This window comes from Rissa tridactyla, chromosome 14 (assembly GCF_028500815.1).
Source record: "Rissa tridactyla isolate bRisTri1 chromosome 14, bRisTri1.patW.cur.20221130, whole genome shotgun sequence".
Lineage (NCBI taxonomy): Eukaryota > Metazoa > Chordata > Aves > Charadriiformes > Laridae > Rissa > Rissa tridactyla.
The window spans coordinates 13,441,234-13,458,805 of NC_071479.1; the positions used below are offsets into that span (position 1 = coordinate 13,441,234).

The 17,572-nt window shown below is 58.6% G+C and overlaps 1 protein-coding gene across 1 annotated transcript; it reads left to right on the top strand.

Annotated features, from left to right (window-relative positions):
* Positions 1-12,345: 12,345 nt before the first annotated feature.
* LOC128917728 (adenylate cyclase type 10-like) lies at positions 12,346-13,293 on the top strand. The gene is made up of 3 exons (XM_054221137.1): positions 12,346-12,409; positions 12,803-12,901; positions 13,060-13,293. Exons 1-3 carry the CDS (start codon positions 12,407-12,409, stop codon positions 13,237-13,239), a joined length of 282 nt encoding a protein of 93 aa, XP_054077112.1. The 5' UTR covers positions 12,346-12,406; the 3' UTR covers positions 13,240-13,293.
* The last annotated feature ends 4,279 nt before the right edge of the window (positions 13,294-17,572 follow it).

Genomic DNA, 17,572 nt, shown 5'->3' on the forward strand with positions numbered 1-17,572 from the left:
CTCGGCAACCTGCTGGGAGCTCTGTGAGCAGCACCGGCTGAGGACCAAGCATCTCGCAGGCACAAGAGCTGTGCAGGCAGGTGGATGGGACGGCCTCGAGAGCCATTCTGAGGGCCTGGGCCTGGCCATGAAGGAGGGAGGTGTCGGAAGGCTGAGGAGATGAATGTGGAGAGAGTTGTAGGTGGGAAAGCGGGCAGGCAGGGGAAGGTCTTGTCCTTCCATCTCAAGGGTAACCGTGGGCTGGGCTTTCTTGCTTTGAGGGGTCAGGAGGCGCTGGGAGGGTTTGAGCCCCAGCAGCAATGTCCTCTGTGGGCCATGGAGCTGTGGTTGCTTGGAGATGGGCATGCTTGGAGAATGGCTGTCCAGCTCCGGTGCTTCTGAGGAAGCACTGCTGTCCCATCCAGCCAGGTGGGCTACTTCTCCCCTTCTCTGGGCAGTGACGGTGGAGGGCAGGCTCTGTCCCCTGGGAGTCCTGGGGAGGCCAGTGGCAGTGCTTTCATTCTGTGTGTCTTCAGGTGACGGGCATGGATCCGATGCCTTGGTCCGAATGCCAAGACGCCTTACGCAAGCTCGTACAAGACCCAGTGAGACACCGCTCAAAAAGGGAAGGTGAGTGCCCACTTCCCCTTGCTCTGTGATTGTCCCGAAAGGTGGGGCTTTGCTGCTTCAGGGGCCAGAGAGGAACCACCTCCTCCCTCTTCCCTCTGTCCGTTAGCACTCAGGCTGTTGGGCCTCCCAGGGCGGTGGCTGCTGCCGCCTCCTCCTTCCAGGGGAGAGCTCTGCCCTCAGCATCTGGAGGTGGCAACATGAGCAAGCGCAGAAGACTCTTTCTCCCCCGGTTCCAGGGCCAGGCCCTGCTTTGCAACAGCTCGTAGTCCCGTCCACCCAGCGACCACCTGCCTTTTCTCTCCTCAGGTGCCATGAGGCCTGCTCTTCTCTTGCCCAGTGACCTGAACGCCGAGGATGTGCTTAGGAAGTACATACCAGTCGCTGCTCTCGGGAAGGTACGGCAAGGCCACCGCTGCTGGGGGCTGTATTTTCGGAGGGCAGAAGAAGTGGTGCCTTGCAGAGATGGAGCTCTTACGGGAACAGACCAATCAAAGAAAATGCGCCCTGCGATGACAACGCAGGGAAACTGAGCCCGGGGGCACCGGTGCTGCACCATTGTCTGCGTTGTCCTCAGAGAGACATGGGTGGCAGGAGGAGGACTCCTGTCCCTCTGTCTTTTCCGTGGCTATGGTTCTGGGTGTGCCGCGGACACGATGGTGGGATAAAGGGGAGATTCCCCTGAAGTCCCTGGAGCATCCCTGAGGGTCTCCCCTCATGTCCGTACCGGTCCCCAGATGGCGTGTTAGCGGAGCAGCCTTCTCTCCTTTGTCATTTGTGTTATGACTCGGCGTCTGCCTGCCGCAGGCTGGGCGGCCTGCCCGCCCTTTTGCACTGAGAGGAGGATTTATCCCTTCCTCTGCTATTACCCGCTATCGCCAGCACGCCTGCTCTCCCTCGGTACTGGTGTGGGCAGTAAGAGCCCGGGAGAGCAGGCTGGTGAAGCCGTCGTGCTCTTGTCTTCCAGCTCGATGCAGGACTGCCCATGGACCTCCTCTCTGAGCTACGGCCAGTCACCTGCATCTTTGTCCAGCTGCAGCTTGCTGCAGGTACCAGCTCGGAGCATCTCAGCACCGTCCTCAAGGAGGCCAGCAGGGTGATGCTAGAAATCCTCTCTCCTCACAAGGGCCACATCAACAAAGTCCTCCTGTGTGATAAAGTGAGTGGGGGGGAACGGTGGCCTCCCCCAGCGCCAGAGGGTGGGCAGTGAGCGCGAGGGAGAGACTCCCTCTTAGGCGCTGTAGCAACATGTTCCACATCTGTCCTGGGCAGGGCTGCACGTTCCTCTGCGTGCTGGGACTCCCTGGAAACAAGCTGCCCTGCGAGAGCCTTCACGCCCTGCAGAGTGCTCTGGAGATCTTCAACTCGTGCTCCACCATGCTCAAGGAAACAGAGTGAGTGTGTGGCGGGGGTCGGCGGGGTGCATGCTGCCTGGGACGGCGCAAGGGGGCTTCCCAGAAAGAGATGTGCCTTCTAGCTTGCTCTCCCTTGTCCCTGGCAGGAAGGAGGCAGTGCCCTGAGAGGTGCAGGCAACCCCTGGGCTCAGCCCACGGCAGCCAGACGGAGTCCCTCCAAGCACACTCTGCTGGCCACCGTGCTGGAAAGAGCCCTCGTGAGGGCCAGAGGCCGCTGCGGCCAGAGGCAGGCCCTTCTGGGCCACTGCCCCATGAACGGGGATGGGGCCCAGCCACCTGATCCCAAGTGGCTGTCATCGCCAGGCGGTGACATGGCGGGCGCCTTCTTCCCTCTCTCTTTGCTCACAAGACGGCTGTGGCCCTGCCCGTGCTCTGCCCCTGCCCCTTGTCCCTTGCAACCTGCAGATGTTGCACCCCTGAGCTCTCCACGTCCCCGAGACCCACGCTGGCAGGGCAGCACAGCCGGTGGCCCAGGCTGGCACCGAGGGGAGGTGTGGGAAGGGATGAAGCCAGGCGGGCAGGACTGCGCCTGGGGCGCTGCTCAAGCCCTGCTGTTTCTCTGTGTGCCAGGACAATGTCTGTGGCAGTTACCAGAGGGACGGTGTTCTGCGGAGTCACTGGCCACCCGCTGAGACACGAATACACAGGTATTGGCCTGGAAGGGTGCCGCGGGGCTGGTGGCACGGGCCACACCGACGCATGCTCTCTCTCTCTAACGCGTGCTCTCCCTCTGGCAGTCCTTGGCCGGAAGGTGAACTTGGCTGCCCGGATGATGGTGCACTACCCTGGGCTGGTGTCCTGTGATGCAGTGACCTACGCCGCCTCCCGGCTGCCCGCTTCCTACTTCAAGGAGCTGCCTGAGAGAGAGATGAAAGGCCTCAGGCAGCCTGGCCCTGTCTATCAATACGTGGGGGTCACCGAGGAGAGGTGAGTGTCCTCCGAGACGGTCGGAAGCCCTGGCGTGGCAGGCTTTTTGCCCCTCTCCCCTGCTGTCTCCAGCTGCTGAGAGAGCAGGAGTGAAACCACAGGCATGGGGAAGGTTTGTCTGTTTTGGTAGACACAACCTGGCCTTGTGGGCTGGGTCTAAAGGGCTTTGGGCTGTGCTTTCCGTGCTGTGCTTGCTCCACCACGTGCCCTGGGAATGCTGACCCAAGGAGTTTTCTGTCCCAGCTGCTCCGAGCAGGAAGCTTTGGGCCAGTCTGGTCCCCATGGGGAAACGTGGACCATCGGGACACTCTTCCTCAGGTCTTCCTGCAGAAATCTCAGCTCTTCTGGGCCAGGATTTCACCTTCCCTTTAGAGGACGGTTTGAAGGTTACCACTGCCGTCTCTTTGAGACTGCGGGAAGACTTGAGCCAAAGGTGCCAGGTGCTTGGCGTCCCAAGCCCTTCAGGGACACAAGTCCCCCTTTCAAAGACGCTTGGTGTTCTTGGCCAAAGTGGTAAAGCTGTCTCCCAGCCAACAGCACGCCCTGGCTTCTTTCACGTGTCTTCTCCTGTTTCTCTGGGTTTGGCCTCTGGGGATGGACTCTTGATATGTTCTTCTGTCCCACCGTGGCCGCTGGGCTTCTTTACGCTTGAAGCTGTCGTAGCGTGTCAGCTTGAACTTTGGCTGGGAAAGCGTGCAGGGGATAACAGCCTGCTCCAGAGAAAAGCCGGTACCCGAGGAGCACCTCCTTCCCTACCACGCCAGGCTGCTTCTCTAGGTCCCCTGGCTTCTCACCATCTCATTGACTTGTGTTGTCTTTTCCCCTGCTTCTAGCATCTTTGGCGTGGGTCTTACCAAGAAGAGGTCGGAGTACGTCCCCTTGCTGGGTAGGTGGAGAACGCCTTGCTCTTCTGAAGCCCAGGTTCTTCCCCTTGGTAACTTTTAGTGCCTTGCTGGGAAGGGAGAGGCTTTTACCAGGGATGGTGTTGCCTGCAGCAGCCCTAAGAAAGCGCCGCCTGTCTTGGTCTCTGCTTGCTTGATATCTTTGGGTGGAAAACGAGGTGGGGCGCCTGCTGCTCCCTGCTGTCTTCCAGACCTGGTAGGAAGGTTGCTTTCAACTGCGGAGCTGCTCACAGCCTGGGGGCTAAACTGATCCCTGTCTTTGGGGTCAGGAAAGAGATTTCCTTCTGCCAAATCGATGGAGAGTTTTGACGGTGGGTTCTCCTCCTTCTACTCCTCAGAGCTGCTTTCTTGGCAGCATCTGGGCGAAGACACGGAAATGTCAGGAGGCAGGGGATGCCTGTATTCACTCGGGGTCTTGCCGAATGTTTTGGGCCCTGTTGTGGGTTAACCCCGCTTGGCAGCTCAGCCCCACAGAGCCACTCGCTCCCCACAGTGGGATGGGGAAGAGAATCGGAAGGGTTAAAGTGAGAGCACTGGTGCGCTGAGATACAGACAGCTTAATAGGGAAAGCAAAAGCTGCACACACGCCCAAAGCAAAATCAGGCATTCGTTCACCGCTTCCCATGGGCGGGCAGGCGTCTTGCCATTTCGAGGAAAGCAAGGTTTCATCACGTGTGACGGTGACTTGGGAAGACAAATGCCATCACTCCGAATGTCCCCCCTTCCTCCTTTCCGCTGGATTTTCTTGCTGAGCACGGCGTTGTATGGTCTGGAATAGGCCTTTGGGCAGTTGGGGTCAGCTGTGGCGGCTGTGGCGGCTGTGCCGCCTCCCAGCTTCTTGTGCACCCCCAGACTGTTCGCCAGCGGGGCAGCGTGAGCAATGGAAAAGGCCTCGACGCTGCGCAGGCGCTCTTCAGCCATAACTAAAACCTGGTTGTGTTATCAACAGCGATGTTTGGTCACAAATACAAAACATAGACCTGTACAGGCTATTGCTGAATAAAATTAACTCTAGCCCGGACCAAACCAGAACGGGACTGGCGACGCTGCCTTAGCTACTGGGAGGTGCTGTGCAGCTCACGGCACAGCGAGGAGATGCTTTGAGTCTGTTTGGGACGCGGCTGCCTGAACCGGCTGCAGTCATCCCTTACAGTCTCGTGCTGGATCGCTGCGGGGAGTCGCATGGGGCCGGCAGAATCTCCGTGCCTGTGGGATAGGGGAGAGGGCGAGGGGGCTGCGCTGTGGGGCAGGCAAGCAGGTGGCCCCGTGACTGCTCTGAGGAAGGCAGAGGTGCCCAAGCGTGGACGAGCAGGTGGGAAGGAGGCCTGGGTGCCGGCAGGCTGGCCGATGTGGTAGCGGGGAGGGAAGCTGCGGTGGAGGGTGCCCGCAAAAGGGACGGCTCTTTGCTTTTCAGCACGCCCCCAGCAGCTCGTTCTCTGGTTTGTCTTCGCAGGTCGGAAGCAGGAGACTGACCTCTTTGTCAGCTGCTTGAACGCCTATAGGGATTCAGGCCAAAGGAACATCCTGGCGGTTGAGGGCACGATGGGCTGTGGAAAGAGCCACTTACTTGCTGAACTGGCCTCTCTAGGCCAGGATGCTGGCCACAGGTACAGGTTTTCCACCTGTAGCTTTGCGACGCTGCCCCTGCCCATCCCCTGACAGCCGCGAAACGCTCCAGCCCCTCTGCCAGGGTACCTGGCCCTTGGACTGCAGCCTCCCGACAGAGCCTCCTGGAGACACTGCCTGGGAGCACCTGCGTGCTCCGCTCCCGCCTCTGCCTCTTTGGGGAGTTGGAGGTGGCTTCTGGAGCCACGGCCTTTCCTCCTTCACCCCTGGGTCAGGCGCAGATAGAAGGAAAGAGCCCAAGCTCAGTGCTTTTCATCCCACTCCAGACCCCAGAGACAGCAGGGCTGCCTGTCTCAGAAGCCCTGCTCGCCCTCGGCGTGTTTCCCAGGAGGAGCACGGGGGCCTGTGCTCTGGCAGGCAGACCGATAAGGTCTGGAGCCCAAAGGCAAACCCACCACTTGCTCCGTTCTTGCCTCTCAGCCCCGTGAGTTCCTCTGCAGGGGGCACGTAGGGAGACCTAGGCCGGCGCTGCAGAGACACAGGCTCTGGACCCGGCTCTCCCGCTGGCTTGGCAGCAACTGCCCCTCTGTGCCCTTTCTCGTACGAGGAGGGAAAGGCTTGGCCTTCTGTGGGAAGCGCTTGGAGATGGGGGGCTGAAGAGCTCCCCCCAAAGGGCACCTCCGCCCCTCTTGTCTTAGAAGGCTGGGGCTGTGGGGAATCTCAGTGCCTTTTGCTTTTGCACCGCAGGGTGGTTGCCCTGGAACTGCTGGAGATCGACATGAGGCAGCCCTTCTCTGCCATCCGCATGCTGATGGCCAGGGCCCTGGGCCTCCAGGACTGTGAATCGCGCGGCGACAGGCAGCGCGTGCTGAAGACAAAGCTGCAAGGGACAATCGAAGAGAGCAGCTACTGCCTCCTCAATGACATTTTCGGTGTCAAGGTGAGAGCCAGAGGCCCCTGTGGACGTTGAGAAGGCCTTCTCCTGAGCTTGTCTGGGTCTGACCTTGAGTGGGCACGCTGCTGGGAGTGCCTTAGCTCCGGGGTGGGCATTGCGGGGGTCACAGTGTGCATTTGCCATGCCTGGGCCCGGGGGGCTCCCTGTCTGTGGGGCTGGTGTCCTGCGCCGCATCCGCAGTGCCCGGTGCCTTGTTCGGCACCCTGGAAGTGGCACTGGAGAGCGGCTGTTCCTGACCTCGTGCCGAGGTCACCGCTGTGCGAGGGGTCTGCCCCAGCCAGCCCACGATTCCCACAGCCAGAGAACCGGCTCAGCCCAAGCCCCAGCTCTGCAGAGACCCTCAGCAGAGGGCCTTTGCTTTAGGCTCTGGGTGGAGTCCCCGCTGCGGCTCCCTGCCCCTGTGCTGGGCAGAGGTGAGGTGCTGAGGCTGTCAGAGACGGTGGGCTCTGCGGTCTTGCGTGCTGGGTAGGTGTGCCGAGCCCCGGAGCCGTGTTTCTCCCTGACTCTGCTTTTCTGGCCAGTTCCCCATTTCGGACAATGTTCGCGAGATGGGTGAAACTCAAAGAAGACTGGAATTGCACTCGACTCGGGTGAAAGTGCTGGAGAAGGTGAGCATTTCTCCTTCCTTCCCCCTGGGTCAGAGAAGGAAAAACCCTGCCGTCTGCGGGCTCTGTACCACTGAGGTGTGAGCAGGCGGGATGACTGCGCACCTGGGTCATGGCCCGTCAGAGCCCGAGAAAGCCCTCACCCCACCACTTCCCCCCGCAGCCCCACAAACACACCCGAGGACTTTCCTCCCGTAAAGTGTGCCCTGGAGGAGGAACAATGTCTTCTGGGTTCCCTTGCCCGAGCTCCCTCCTTCTGCAGGGCAAGTGATGTTAGGTATGACCCTCCAGTCTCAAAGAGTCAGTAAGCTTCCGAGCGGGAAAGTGGCTGGGGAGAGACTTCAGAGCATCCTCTCAAGAGACGGAGGCTAAATCTCGTCCCCTGCAAGACAGCTGAGAATCCACTGGATTCCCCTCAGAGCAACCTGCTTTTTTTCAGACCCTTACAGGAGATTTTGGCATATTTGTCATCGACAATGCCCATTTCATCGACCCTGACTCCTGGTTCATCATGTCACCCGTGCTCCAAAAGGTCTCCCTCTTCATGGTCATGAGCTTAGCCCCAGGCTACGAGATAACAGAGAGCTTTCGCAAAGCCGCAGCAGACAACGCCACGTCCCAGAAAATCACTTATCTTCATCTGGACAAGCTGAAAGCTTCAGTTGTGATGCAGAAAGTCTGCAAGGAGCTCGGAGTGGTCAGCATCCCCAGGGATCTGGTGAGGTAAGTTGGAGGCAGGGGAGCTCTTCCTGAGGGCCTGAACCTCTGCTGACCGTGGTAGGGAATCAGCCCCCCAGGCAAGGGAGCGCAGGGCCGCTAGAAGCATCCCGGACTCTAGCGAGTGCCAGGCGTGGGCGGCTTGTTATGCCTCACCCTGGTGGGTGTGCGCTGAGAGCGGGCAACTCCCGAGACACCCAGCCTGGGAGGTGTCAGCCTTGGCTGCCGCACAGGGAGGAAGGGAGGAAGAGTCCTGAGCCCAGCTGTGTCTGGGTGTGAACAGAAAAGGCCTTGGTCTGGGTGGCTGGGCTGTGGGGGAGATTCCCCGGGGCAGAGGTCCATCCTCTCCAGGCTCCTGAGGAGAAGAAAGGCAGGGCTCGCTGCTCTGCGCTTTGGGCATTGTCCGCAATTCTTTTCCCGTGGACTTCGGCAAAGGCTGGAGGGTTCAGGGGGCACAAAATCCCAAGGCAGTGGGAGGACGATCCCTTTCCAAAGTGAGGTGTAGCTGTGATGAAGATGCTGGCTACCCTGGTATGCCTGAGTGACTGGCCGCCCACCTGAACTGTGTTTCACCTTACTTTCCTTGTGCTGGTCCCCGACGGGTCTGCTCCTGTGCAGGTTCCTGATCCGAACCAGCTCAGGGATCCCATATTACTGCGAGGAGCTGCTGCGCTGCCTTCGTGCCAACGACATGCTCCAGTTCTGCACCCGGAGGCAGTCTGGAAAAGCAAAGGACAACTGGGAGAGCCTGATCAGTAAGCACCTTGGCTGCGACTAGCGAGTTGCTGTGGCGTGTTCTCCACAGCAGAGTCTTGCCCCGTTGTTCCCCCGTGGCTCTGGGCAGAGTCAGATCTTGGTCTGGCGGAGGTGCGGGCTCCTGTGCGCCTTGCTGTTGGGACAGGCAAAGCAGGGGCAGTGAGTTCTGGTGGCTCGGAGGGACCTACATTCTTGGGGCGGGGGTTGTGGGGCTAAAACACAGGGGAAATCCTTCCGAAGCACATGTGCTTGTGGTGTTTCTTAGGCATTCCAATGGGCATGCAGTTTAACTTGGCCAAAGGCTAGCTCACTTGAGAACAAACGCCAGCTTGAGGTGAGGGACGAGCCCAGGAAACTTGAATGCCAAACCGTAAATCCCCACAAGAGTGCCGGTAACGGAAGAAAACGGTGGTAATGCCATCCGAGAGAGCAATGCCAGCCAGAGTGCCGCGGCCTTGGGAAGAGCCAGGACTGAGGCCACGTCTTGCATTAGCACCAGCAGTTTCCCTGGCTGGGAACTGGTGGGAACTGTTTTGCTCTGCTTCATGACCACCACATTCAGGGCAGGCACTGGACCATGTCGGGGGCGACTTGTCCCATCCCAAGTGAATCGTGAAGCGCTCGCGAGCTGCGAGTCGCTTTGCGAACTGCCTTATCGGTGCTCTCTTGCTCCGCCCAGCATCTGCAGCCGAGGCTTCATCCCTCGCAGCAACCTGGAGCTCCGAGGCGGGGAATGACGGGAGGGTCTGCCTCCTCAGGCCAGGCGTGACCCTGGAGAACACCGCGCTGCCCATCCCCTTGAAAGGTAAGGAGCCGAGCGCCGCTCTGCCGGCTGTCGGCTGTGCTGGGGCTCCTTCCCGGGGCAGGGGCTGGAGGGAGGCCGGGCATCCGTGTGCTGCAGAGTCACCCTCTCAGCGTGGGGGCTCTGCTGGGAAGGCGGCTCCGGTCCCACCAGAAACAGGCCTGGGGCTGCAGGCAGCCGCTTTCCCCTCCTGTGAGCCTGCTGGCTGCTCTCCGTCAGCAGGTAGGAGAGAAAAGGTTATCCGTGCAACACTGAAATGGCTCCCTTTTCTCACCAAAACAAATACTTTGCTGGGAAAAGGCTTTGACTTGCCTCTGTCCCAACTTTGACGCAGCATCTGTGTTGCTGTTCTCTTTTTAAGTTCCCCAGCTAATGCTGGTCTCAAGGCACTTAATCCAAACCAAACCTCTCTGGCCATAGACATTTGTTATGAATTGTGAAGAAACATCATGCTAAAGTATTCCTGCTGTGAAGTGGCTTTGTCCAAAAAAAAAAAAAAAAAAAAAAGAAAACCAAGAGAAAGGAATAGTATTGTCTGGCCAAGTTAAGGCAAGCCTTGTGGGGAGCTCTGTGTCCACCTGTGATGTGGGGAAAGTTCTCTGTGTGCGCTGTTGGGCAAAAGCCTACTCCAGATCTGGTAGGGCACATCATGGGATGCGCATACCTGCTGGGTCCTGCCCTCCCTGCCCTCGGTGGGGGAGCATTTGTTTGAGCATCTGGCTTTTCCCCAGGCCTCATGGCCTGCGATTCCATCAGGAGCGGAGCCAGTTTGAAGATGCCTACCCTGGGTTGCGATTGCCCAGTAGGTGCAGCCGCAAGGAGAGGAGGCCAAAGTCTACCCCATCTCATGGGTTGAAACTTTCCAGCCTCTCCAGCCTCAGCATGGGGAAGAGGCAAGAGAGACGTGTTGTTTCTTCTTGACAGAGATTGCGCTGACTCAGCTGGATCGGATGCAGCCGCTGACGCGGATGGTTGTGAAGTTTGCAGCCATCATCGGGCCGGTGTTTACCACCCAGCTCCTGTTGCACATCCTTCCCACTGGCCTCAGGACCCATATGAATTCCTCCTTGGACGAGCTGGTGAGCGACAACATCCTGAGGTGGCTGAAAAACACAGAGGTGCCAGAAGATGTGCAAGATCCTACCGAGGGGCCAGCCACCTCTTCGCAGGTGGAGAGCAGTAAGTGGTAGCGGGCAGGTGGACAAGGGAGCTCCCAGCTGTGTCCCGGCAGGGCTCCCCAGGGCATGGTGCGCTTCCCCTGCCGTGAGGGGTGGCTGGGGCTCAGGCAGGCACGGCTCTTTGCGATGGGTTGTTCAAAGACCTTACGGGTCAGTCTCAAAGCCCGCTAGCTTTGCGCTGGAGGGAGGTTCCCACCAAGTGCCATCCCGAGTGCTGCTCGTAGCGCAGGCACGGGAGGGCGTGTGGAGTCCCTGACATCCTCTCCCAGCCACCTGATCAAAGATGCTCTCCAGGTTGCCCCGGGGCCCTTGACGGGCTTTTATTCAGCTTTGACTCCCCTGTGGCGCAGGAGGAAGCTCAGGAGGCTGGGGACTGCCTTGCCAAGAGCAGGGAGAAAGTGCTGGACGGGGCTTGCTTGGGCTGGTGGTGACATGCCCAGCTCCTGCCTGGAGCGCAGCTGAGCGCTGTGTCCGCGGGGCTGGGCTAGCGTCAGCAAGGCAAGCTGGGCCCTTTTGCCCCGTGCTGCAAGGCTCGGTGTGCAGCAGTGCTGGTTGGCTGGCAAGGGTGCACGCCAAGGCATGACTCTCGTGCCCCGGCTGCGACGGCCCTGAGCTGGGGCTGATGCCAAGGCCCTTTGCCTTGCAGGTGTGCAGAGGCCCTCTCCCAGCACGAGGACCGAGGAGCAGCAGCCTGGCGTCTTGGCCTTCTGCGTCCCGCTGCTGCAGAAGGCTGCGTACGAGCTGTGTCCCGGGAGGCAGCGAGTCGCCTTGCGCGGCAAGTGTGCCGCCTTCCTGGAGCAGCACGCGCACAAATGCAGGAGCTGCGGCCAAGGGGAGTTTGTCGCCTTCCACCACTTCGCCGTCACCAGCAGCCAGGACGGAGGCAGCTGTCGGGACCCTGCCGACGGAGGCGACTCATGCAGCTGGGAGGCCTTGGTGCTGGCTGGAGAAGAGCTGAAGCAGGATAGGACCCACGCCACTGGGGGTACGCTGTGCACCGTGCTCCACAGCCCGGGCCCTCCAGGAGCCCAGGGGTGTATGCTGGGGATCGGCTGGGAGGAGGTCTGCCGGGGACGAGCCCAGGAGCTGAGGACAACCACCGCAGACTTTGCTCAGCGTGTCGGCACCCTCGCAAGGGTCCTTGAAGCCCAGTGGGAGAGCGAGAGCAGCTCTTCCCCTGGGGCAGGCGAGGAGGTGTCTAACCCCCTGTTTTCTTTGCAGATGCCGCAGAGCAGCAGGCTTTCATGGAGGAGGAAACTGGGTGAGCAGACAAGGGTTTGATTCTCTGTAAAGGCAGGGGCCTCAGGGGTCTCCAGAGGAGACCAAGGAAGCGCTGGCATTTGCCTGCCGGTTGTGACTCTAGCTTAAGGAAGAGGCTTTCTGTGAGGTGGGAGCGGGGAAGAGATGGCCACGGAGGTGAGACAGTGCTGGAGGAAGCCCGTGGGCTCCTAGTGATGGTCACACTACCCTGGAGCAGGCCTTGCTTTCCAGTTCCTCGAGAGGAGCGCTACAAGATCTGCAGGCGAAAAGCCACCACAGGGAGCCGGGTGGTTTGCCTGGGGGAGGTGACAGAAAGCCCAGCTTGTCGTCTTCTCCCTGGCTACAAAGCAGCTGTAGGAGTCATGCCTGCCCGTGGGCTCGCGCTCTCTTTTGAACAAAGGGCTTTTGATGGCCTCTCTGTGGGGCAAAAGACCAGTGTAGGTGATGCCTGTGCATTCTTTGCTCTCTTCTTCCCCTGGGAACGGTGCTCTGACTAGTGTGGCGGAGCGGCTTCTGCCAGAGGGCGAAGAGACAACTGAGCTGCCCGACGAGACCGACAGGCAGCACAACGGCACACACTGGTGTGAATGCCGAGCCATCGTGGAATCGGTGCTTGTGCCTTTGGCTCGCCACTACGTGGCAATGGGCGATGCCGACCGAGCCTTTTACTACCTTCTGGAGTGTGCTGCTGCCTACCTGCACGTCTCCAACAGCTACATGGTGAGTTGCCTCGCTCGCCAGTGCCCACCGTGCACGGAGTCCTCTCAGTCAGCTGGCTCTGGGCAGGACAACTTCACCGCTGCAATAGGGCGTGCCTTGACGGGGCCTTGGAAGGGACATGCTGGGGTCAGAGCCTGACTTCTTCCTCCGGCTTGCCTCTTCTGTGGACGGAGACACAGGCCACCGTGCCCATAGCAGGAGGGGAATTAGCAGGGAGGGGATCTGAAGGAGCACTGGTGCCTGTGCTCTGAGCCGGCGTGACTGTGTTGGGGCGGGCATCAGCAGGGGGAGAAACGGGCCCTCTTAAGACAGATGCCAGAGGCAACAGGGGAGGACGAGGCCGGCCATGGGCTCTGCATCACGCTCGCCTGCTCTCTCTGTGCTTGCGCAAAGGCCCTCATGAAGCTGAACGAAGCGGAGGTCCTGAGGAAGATGAAAGCCACTGCGATAGCCTGCTTTGAAGAGGCCACCTTCTTCAGCCTCAAAGGGGAGGTAAAGAGATGGGGAGGTCTGGAGGGGTGTCCTGGGGGATGGAGCTGGATGCTTTCCCCGGCTGCAGGGGCTATCCCTGGCATCACCAGCCACCGGCAGACTCCGGCAGTCTCTTGGCCGACTCGAGCAGATCAGGGTGTTTCCCTTTTCCTCTGCAGGTTTGCTGGTGTATGCAACGCCTTCAGCTGGCAGAGAAAATGATGAGGCAGGCTTTGAGCTTGCTCAGAAGGAACTTCCCCGAGACCTTCCTTGGCGCCTTTGTCAAGGCTCAGGTGGAAAAGTTGCCTTGTGTCGCTTACGTGAGAAGAGCAGCCTGCCTTCTGCAGAAGGGCCGGTAAGGAGCAGAACTGAGAACCTAGGGGAGGAAGAGCCATTTCCTACCTGGTCCCAGACCTGCCTGGGCTTGAGGCCACACGTGACCTGACGCACGGCCCTTACAGGACCGAGGGGTTAAGGAGCGATATGCGGGTGGAATGGGGAACGACAGAGCCCCACACTCCCTCCCCCCTGCACGCTCCTTCCCCCCTGGGTAAAAAGCAGCTCACAGCCGGGGCTGTGCCTGCCGGCACGCGTCGACAGCGGCAGGGCCTTGGTGGTGGCTGGGGACAGAGAGCTGCAAACAGGGAGTAGAGGCTGACGAGGGGCAGGGCTCAGGAGACTGGGAAGGAGCAGTGGGTGGGGGTGAGGTGTGAGAGCGAGGAAGCTCAGAGGGCGATAACCCTTTTCTTGCCGGTTCCCAGCTTTGCTTGGGCCCCCGGGCGCTGTAGCGCCAACGCGCCCTCTCGAGCGGTCAGCTTCCCCTGGCGGCACTGCTTTGTTTGCCCCCTTCCTCTCCATCAGCTCCCTTTCCTCCCAGGAGGTGCGACTGGCTTGTCCGCCGCCCTGCTTTCCCCCAGCCCTGGCTGATTTAGCGCTGTACAGCGAGAGCCTCTGGGCCCAGCAGTTTCTCTCGTGCAGCAGGATGAAGAGGCTGGCCTGGCTGCTGCAGCAGAGCTGCTGCCTTTCCTTACTGGAGCGCCTCTTCAGCCTGGAGGGCACTTCCAGCGGACGGAGGTTCTCCCGCCTGGCAGCGCGCATGAAGGCCAACACGGACAGGGCGTTGGACTCCTGTTGGACAGCAGAACTCCCGCCACGCACAGACTTAGGACACAGACAGATGCCAGCACAGACGCAGACACAGGTACAATTGGGCACACAGGCACCGTACAGAGACCTTCACAGACGCCGGCACCAATACAGGCAGGGACACCCGTACTGATACCATCAGAGATACCACCGCCCATTCCGTTGCAGGTGCAGATGCCGTTGTAGAGGCCGTGGCAGACACAGATACCGCTGCAGACGCCCTTGCAGAAACCAGGTAGTCTTTCAGATGCAACTGCAGACGGAGATGCCATGGGAGAGACAGATGCCACACCAGATACCCTTTCGTGCGCCACTGCAGATGTAGACACAACCGGAGTGCAGAGAGCATTGCAGATGCCCTTGCAGACAGAGGGAGCGTTGCTGATGCAGGTACCATTTCAGAGGAAGGCATCTTTGGGGATGCCGGTGCGGATGCAGATAAAATTGAAGATGGAAACGCAGATGGAGACCACGTTGCAGGTGCTGTTGCAGGTGCAGTTAGCGTGGCAGATGTTTTTCTTAAACAGGGACCATTCAGGACAACTTTACCGACTTCTTCTGTCACCAGAGCTGTATATTTGTTTTCCAAATAAAATGGTTCTTATGAAAACTCAGGAGTTCTGTTCTCCGCCATACAACTCTGCAATGACCAAGTCAAGTGGTATCGCCAGAGCGTTTCAACCTACTAGACTTCAGGAGACATTGATTAGCATTTGTAAAGCAACTTGACAGTGTTTTGGAGGGCTACAAAAGTAGAATTTGTAATGGCATGTTGCAGTTCCTTCTTTGTTGGATGGAGGAGTCAATATTAGTACAATTAGCCACTTCCCATCCCAAGCAGTTCTGAAAGAATCCAGCGTGTTTTGAAAGAATCGGGGAAGGAAGGCGCTTCCTTGTGTTTCAAGCCTCTTCTGTCAAGGTACATTGGTACTGAAGTTCAAAAATAAGCACACGTATTATGTGAGTTATCTCTGAAATAAGTCCGTTCACTGACAGAGAGCCGCCACAGTTTCTATTGTAATTTCACCAAAGACACCAAAGAGTAAGACATTTGTCAATGTCAGGCAGAGTTTGCCTTTGGTGAAGCCAAACTGGTGAAGCTGTCACCAATCACCTCCCTATTTCCCATGTGCCTTAGTAGCGTTTCCAGGAGGATCTGCTCCATGACCTTGCCAGGCACAGAGGTGAGACTGACCGGCCTGTAGTTCCCTGGGTCTTCCTTTTTTCCCTTTTTGAAAATGGGCGTTCTGTTTCCCCTTTTCCAATCAGCAGGAACTTCACCAGGCTGCCACGACTTCTCAAATATAATGGAAAGAGGCTTGGCGACTTCATCTGACAGCTCCCTCAGGACCCGTGGATGGATTTCATCTGGTCCCATGGACTTATGCACCTTCAGGTTCCTCAGATGGTCCTGAACCTGATCTTCTCCTACAGTGGGCGCTGCTTCATTCTCATAGACCCTGCTTTTGCATCCTGCAACTTGGGTGGTGTGGGTGGAGCCCTTGCTGGTGAAGGCCGAGGCGAGAAAGTCATTCAGCATCTCAGCCTTCTCCGTGTCCTGGGTGACCAGGTCTCCTGTGTCCTTCCTGAGAGGGCCCACACCTTCCCTAGTCTTGCCTGTACCCGTGACGTACTCATAGGAGTTTTTCTTGTTATCCTTGATGCCCCTAGCCAGATTTAACCAGGCTGGGAAGTTTTCAAGTGACGTCCCTGACCCCGGCCCCGGGGAGGCAGCATACCTCCCTGTCAAGAGGGTCTGCGCGGCATATTGGGCCTACTACTATAACCCGCCTCTTCTCCCTTGCAGAGGCAGTTTTTAAACTGGGGGTAGGCCTTGCTGGTCCCGGCATCTCTTCTGGTGTAGCCAAACCATCTTCCATGCCATCCATGGGCTGGCCTCCCTCCTCAAGAGCCTCATACCTGTTGTGCAGAGGCACCTGGTCGGGGGATGTGGGCAAGGAGGGAGTTCGCTTCCCTCCCCTCGTAGGGACTAGCCTCCATTCACTGGCCTCCTTTTGGCCACTGCCTTCAGTGGCAGGGCGAAGGGACCAGATCTCCTTCAGCTCGGGGTTTTTTTGGGGGCTCTTCTGGTTTTTGACTCAGGGAGGTCAGAGTCTGCTTCCACCAATCCATTCCTTTCTCACTCTCCCTGATGCTCCGCAGCCCTTCTGTTTCCTCTTTCAGCTCTGCTGCCAGGCTGAGCAGATCATCCCCCTGGTGGCACCTCACGCAGCTGTCACCTCTTCTACCACCCACCAGCCCTGGGAGATTAAGGCACTCTCTGCAGCCGGCGACCTGGGGAGCTGCGTGCTTCCAGGGGAGCTCAGTTGGTACGGCCACGTCTGCTCTGGCAGGTGCAGCAGATGCGGGAAGCTGCGTCCTTCAGTTGGAGACCATGGCTGACCTTCCCCCCCGAGCGTCCTGCGCCCTTCCACGCGAACTGACGCGCCATGCCCTGTCTGCCCGCCCTGTTCCCCGCACTCCCTTGGGCCGCCTTTGAAGGGGCTGGGGGCTGGCCGCTGCTGCTGCAGGCTCACTTGCCTCAGCCAGTGACCGTTGGTGGCGGTTACGCCTCCTTTAAACCTGCCGCTGCTGCTGCAGGCTCCGCCCCGGCCTCGTCAGACGCTCTCGCATCAGCTGTCAGCTGCGGGCTCCCTGCGGGTCCCTGCCACTGCCCGGTCTTCTCCCGGCCTCAGAAAAACTCGGAAAAAGCCCCTTTTCGCCACCATTGCCCGGCTCTGCTGCCGACGTGCCAGCACCGGAGCTGTTTGCCTCGGCGAGTGACCTGTGCTTGTAGATTTGCTGGCTTAAACCCTGTTTTTCATTTTACTGAGCCTCCACTGCACCAAGTGAAATTAAATTTCCAGTATTTCAAGTACTCTTGAGCGTCTCCCTGTGAAGCTGTGAAAGTTACTGCATTGCTCAAAGCAATGATGAGAAGCTCTCTGTGGTTCCAATTTGTAGCTACCACATGCTTGGGGACTTGACATTTCAAAAAATGGGTCTCAGCTGACCCATCCCCACCTGTTTGGCTTCTGAAGGAAAAACACTCATTTTTTAAAAACGCGACATGACGAGGAGAGTATCTTCTCCATTGTTTTTGGTCCTAGATACAAACATTGGGCTTTTTGTCCTCGAGGTGAGACTGACCCGGAACATCCCACACAGAATCTCAAATACAAGGTTGCCGACTTCACGCCAAAGGCAATTAGCAAGAAAGAAATACAGTCTCCTCTGTTGACATTCGGGGACAGGTAGAGGAGAGTACTTCATTACTTACCAATGAAGTAATGAAGAAAAAAAACCCAAGGAACACAACACGCGTATTTATGCACGTATCATCACATACTCATCCTTCAGCCCTCGGGTTTGGGCTTTCTGATTCTCGGCACAGTGCTGGATGGTTTGTTTGCCGCACACTACGTTCTCCTCCTCCACAGGAATTCGTAGTTAGTACCAACCGTTTCATTACAGAACCAGAGCACAACACAGAGGGCAGTCAATAAGTAGCGGGTTTTGGTTTGTTACTTAGGATCATAGGTAAGG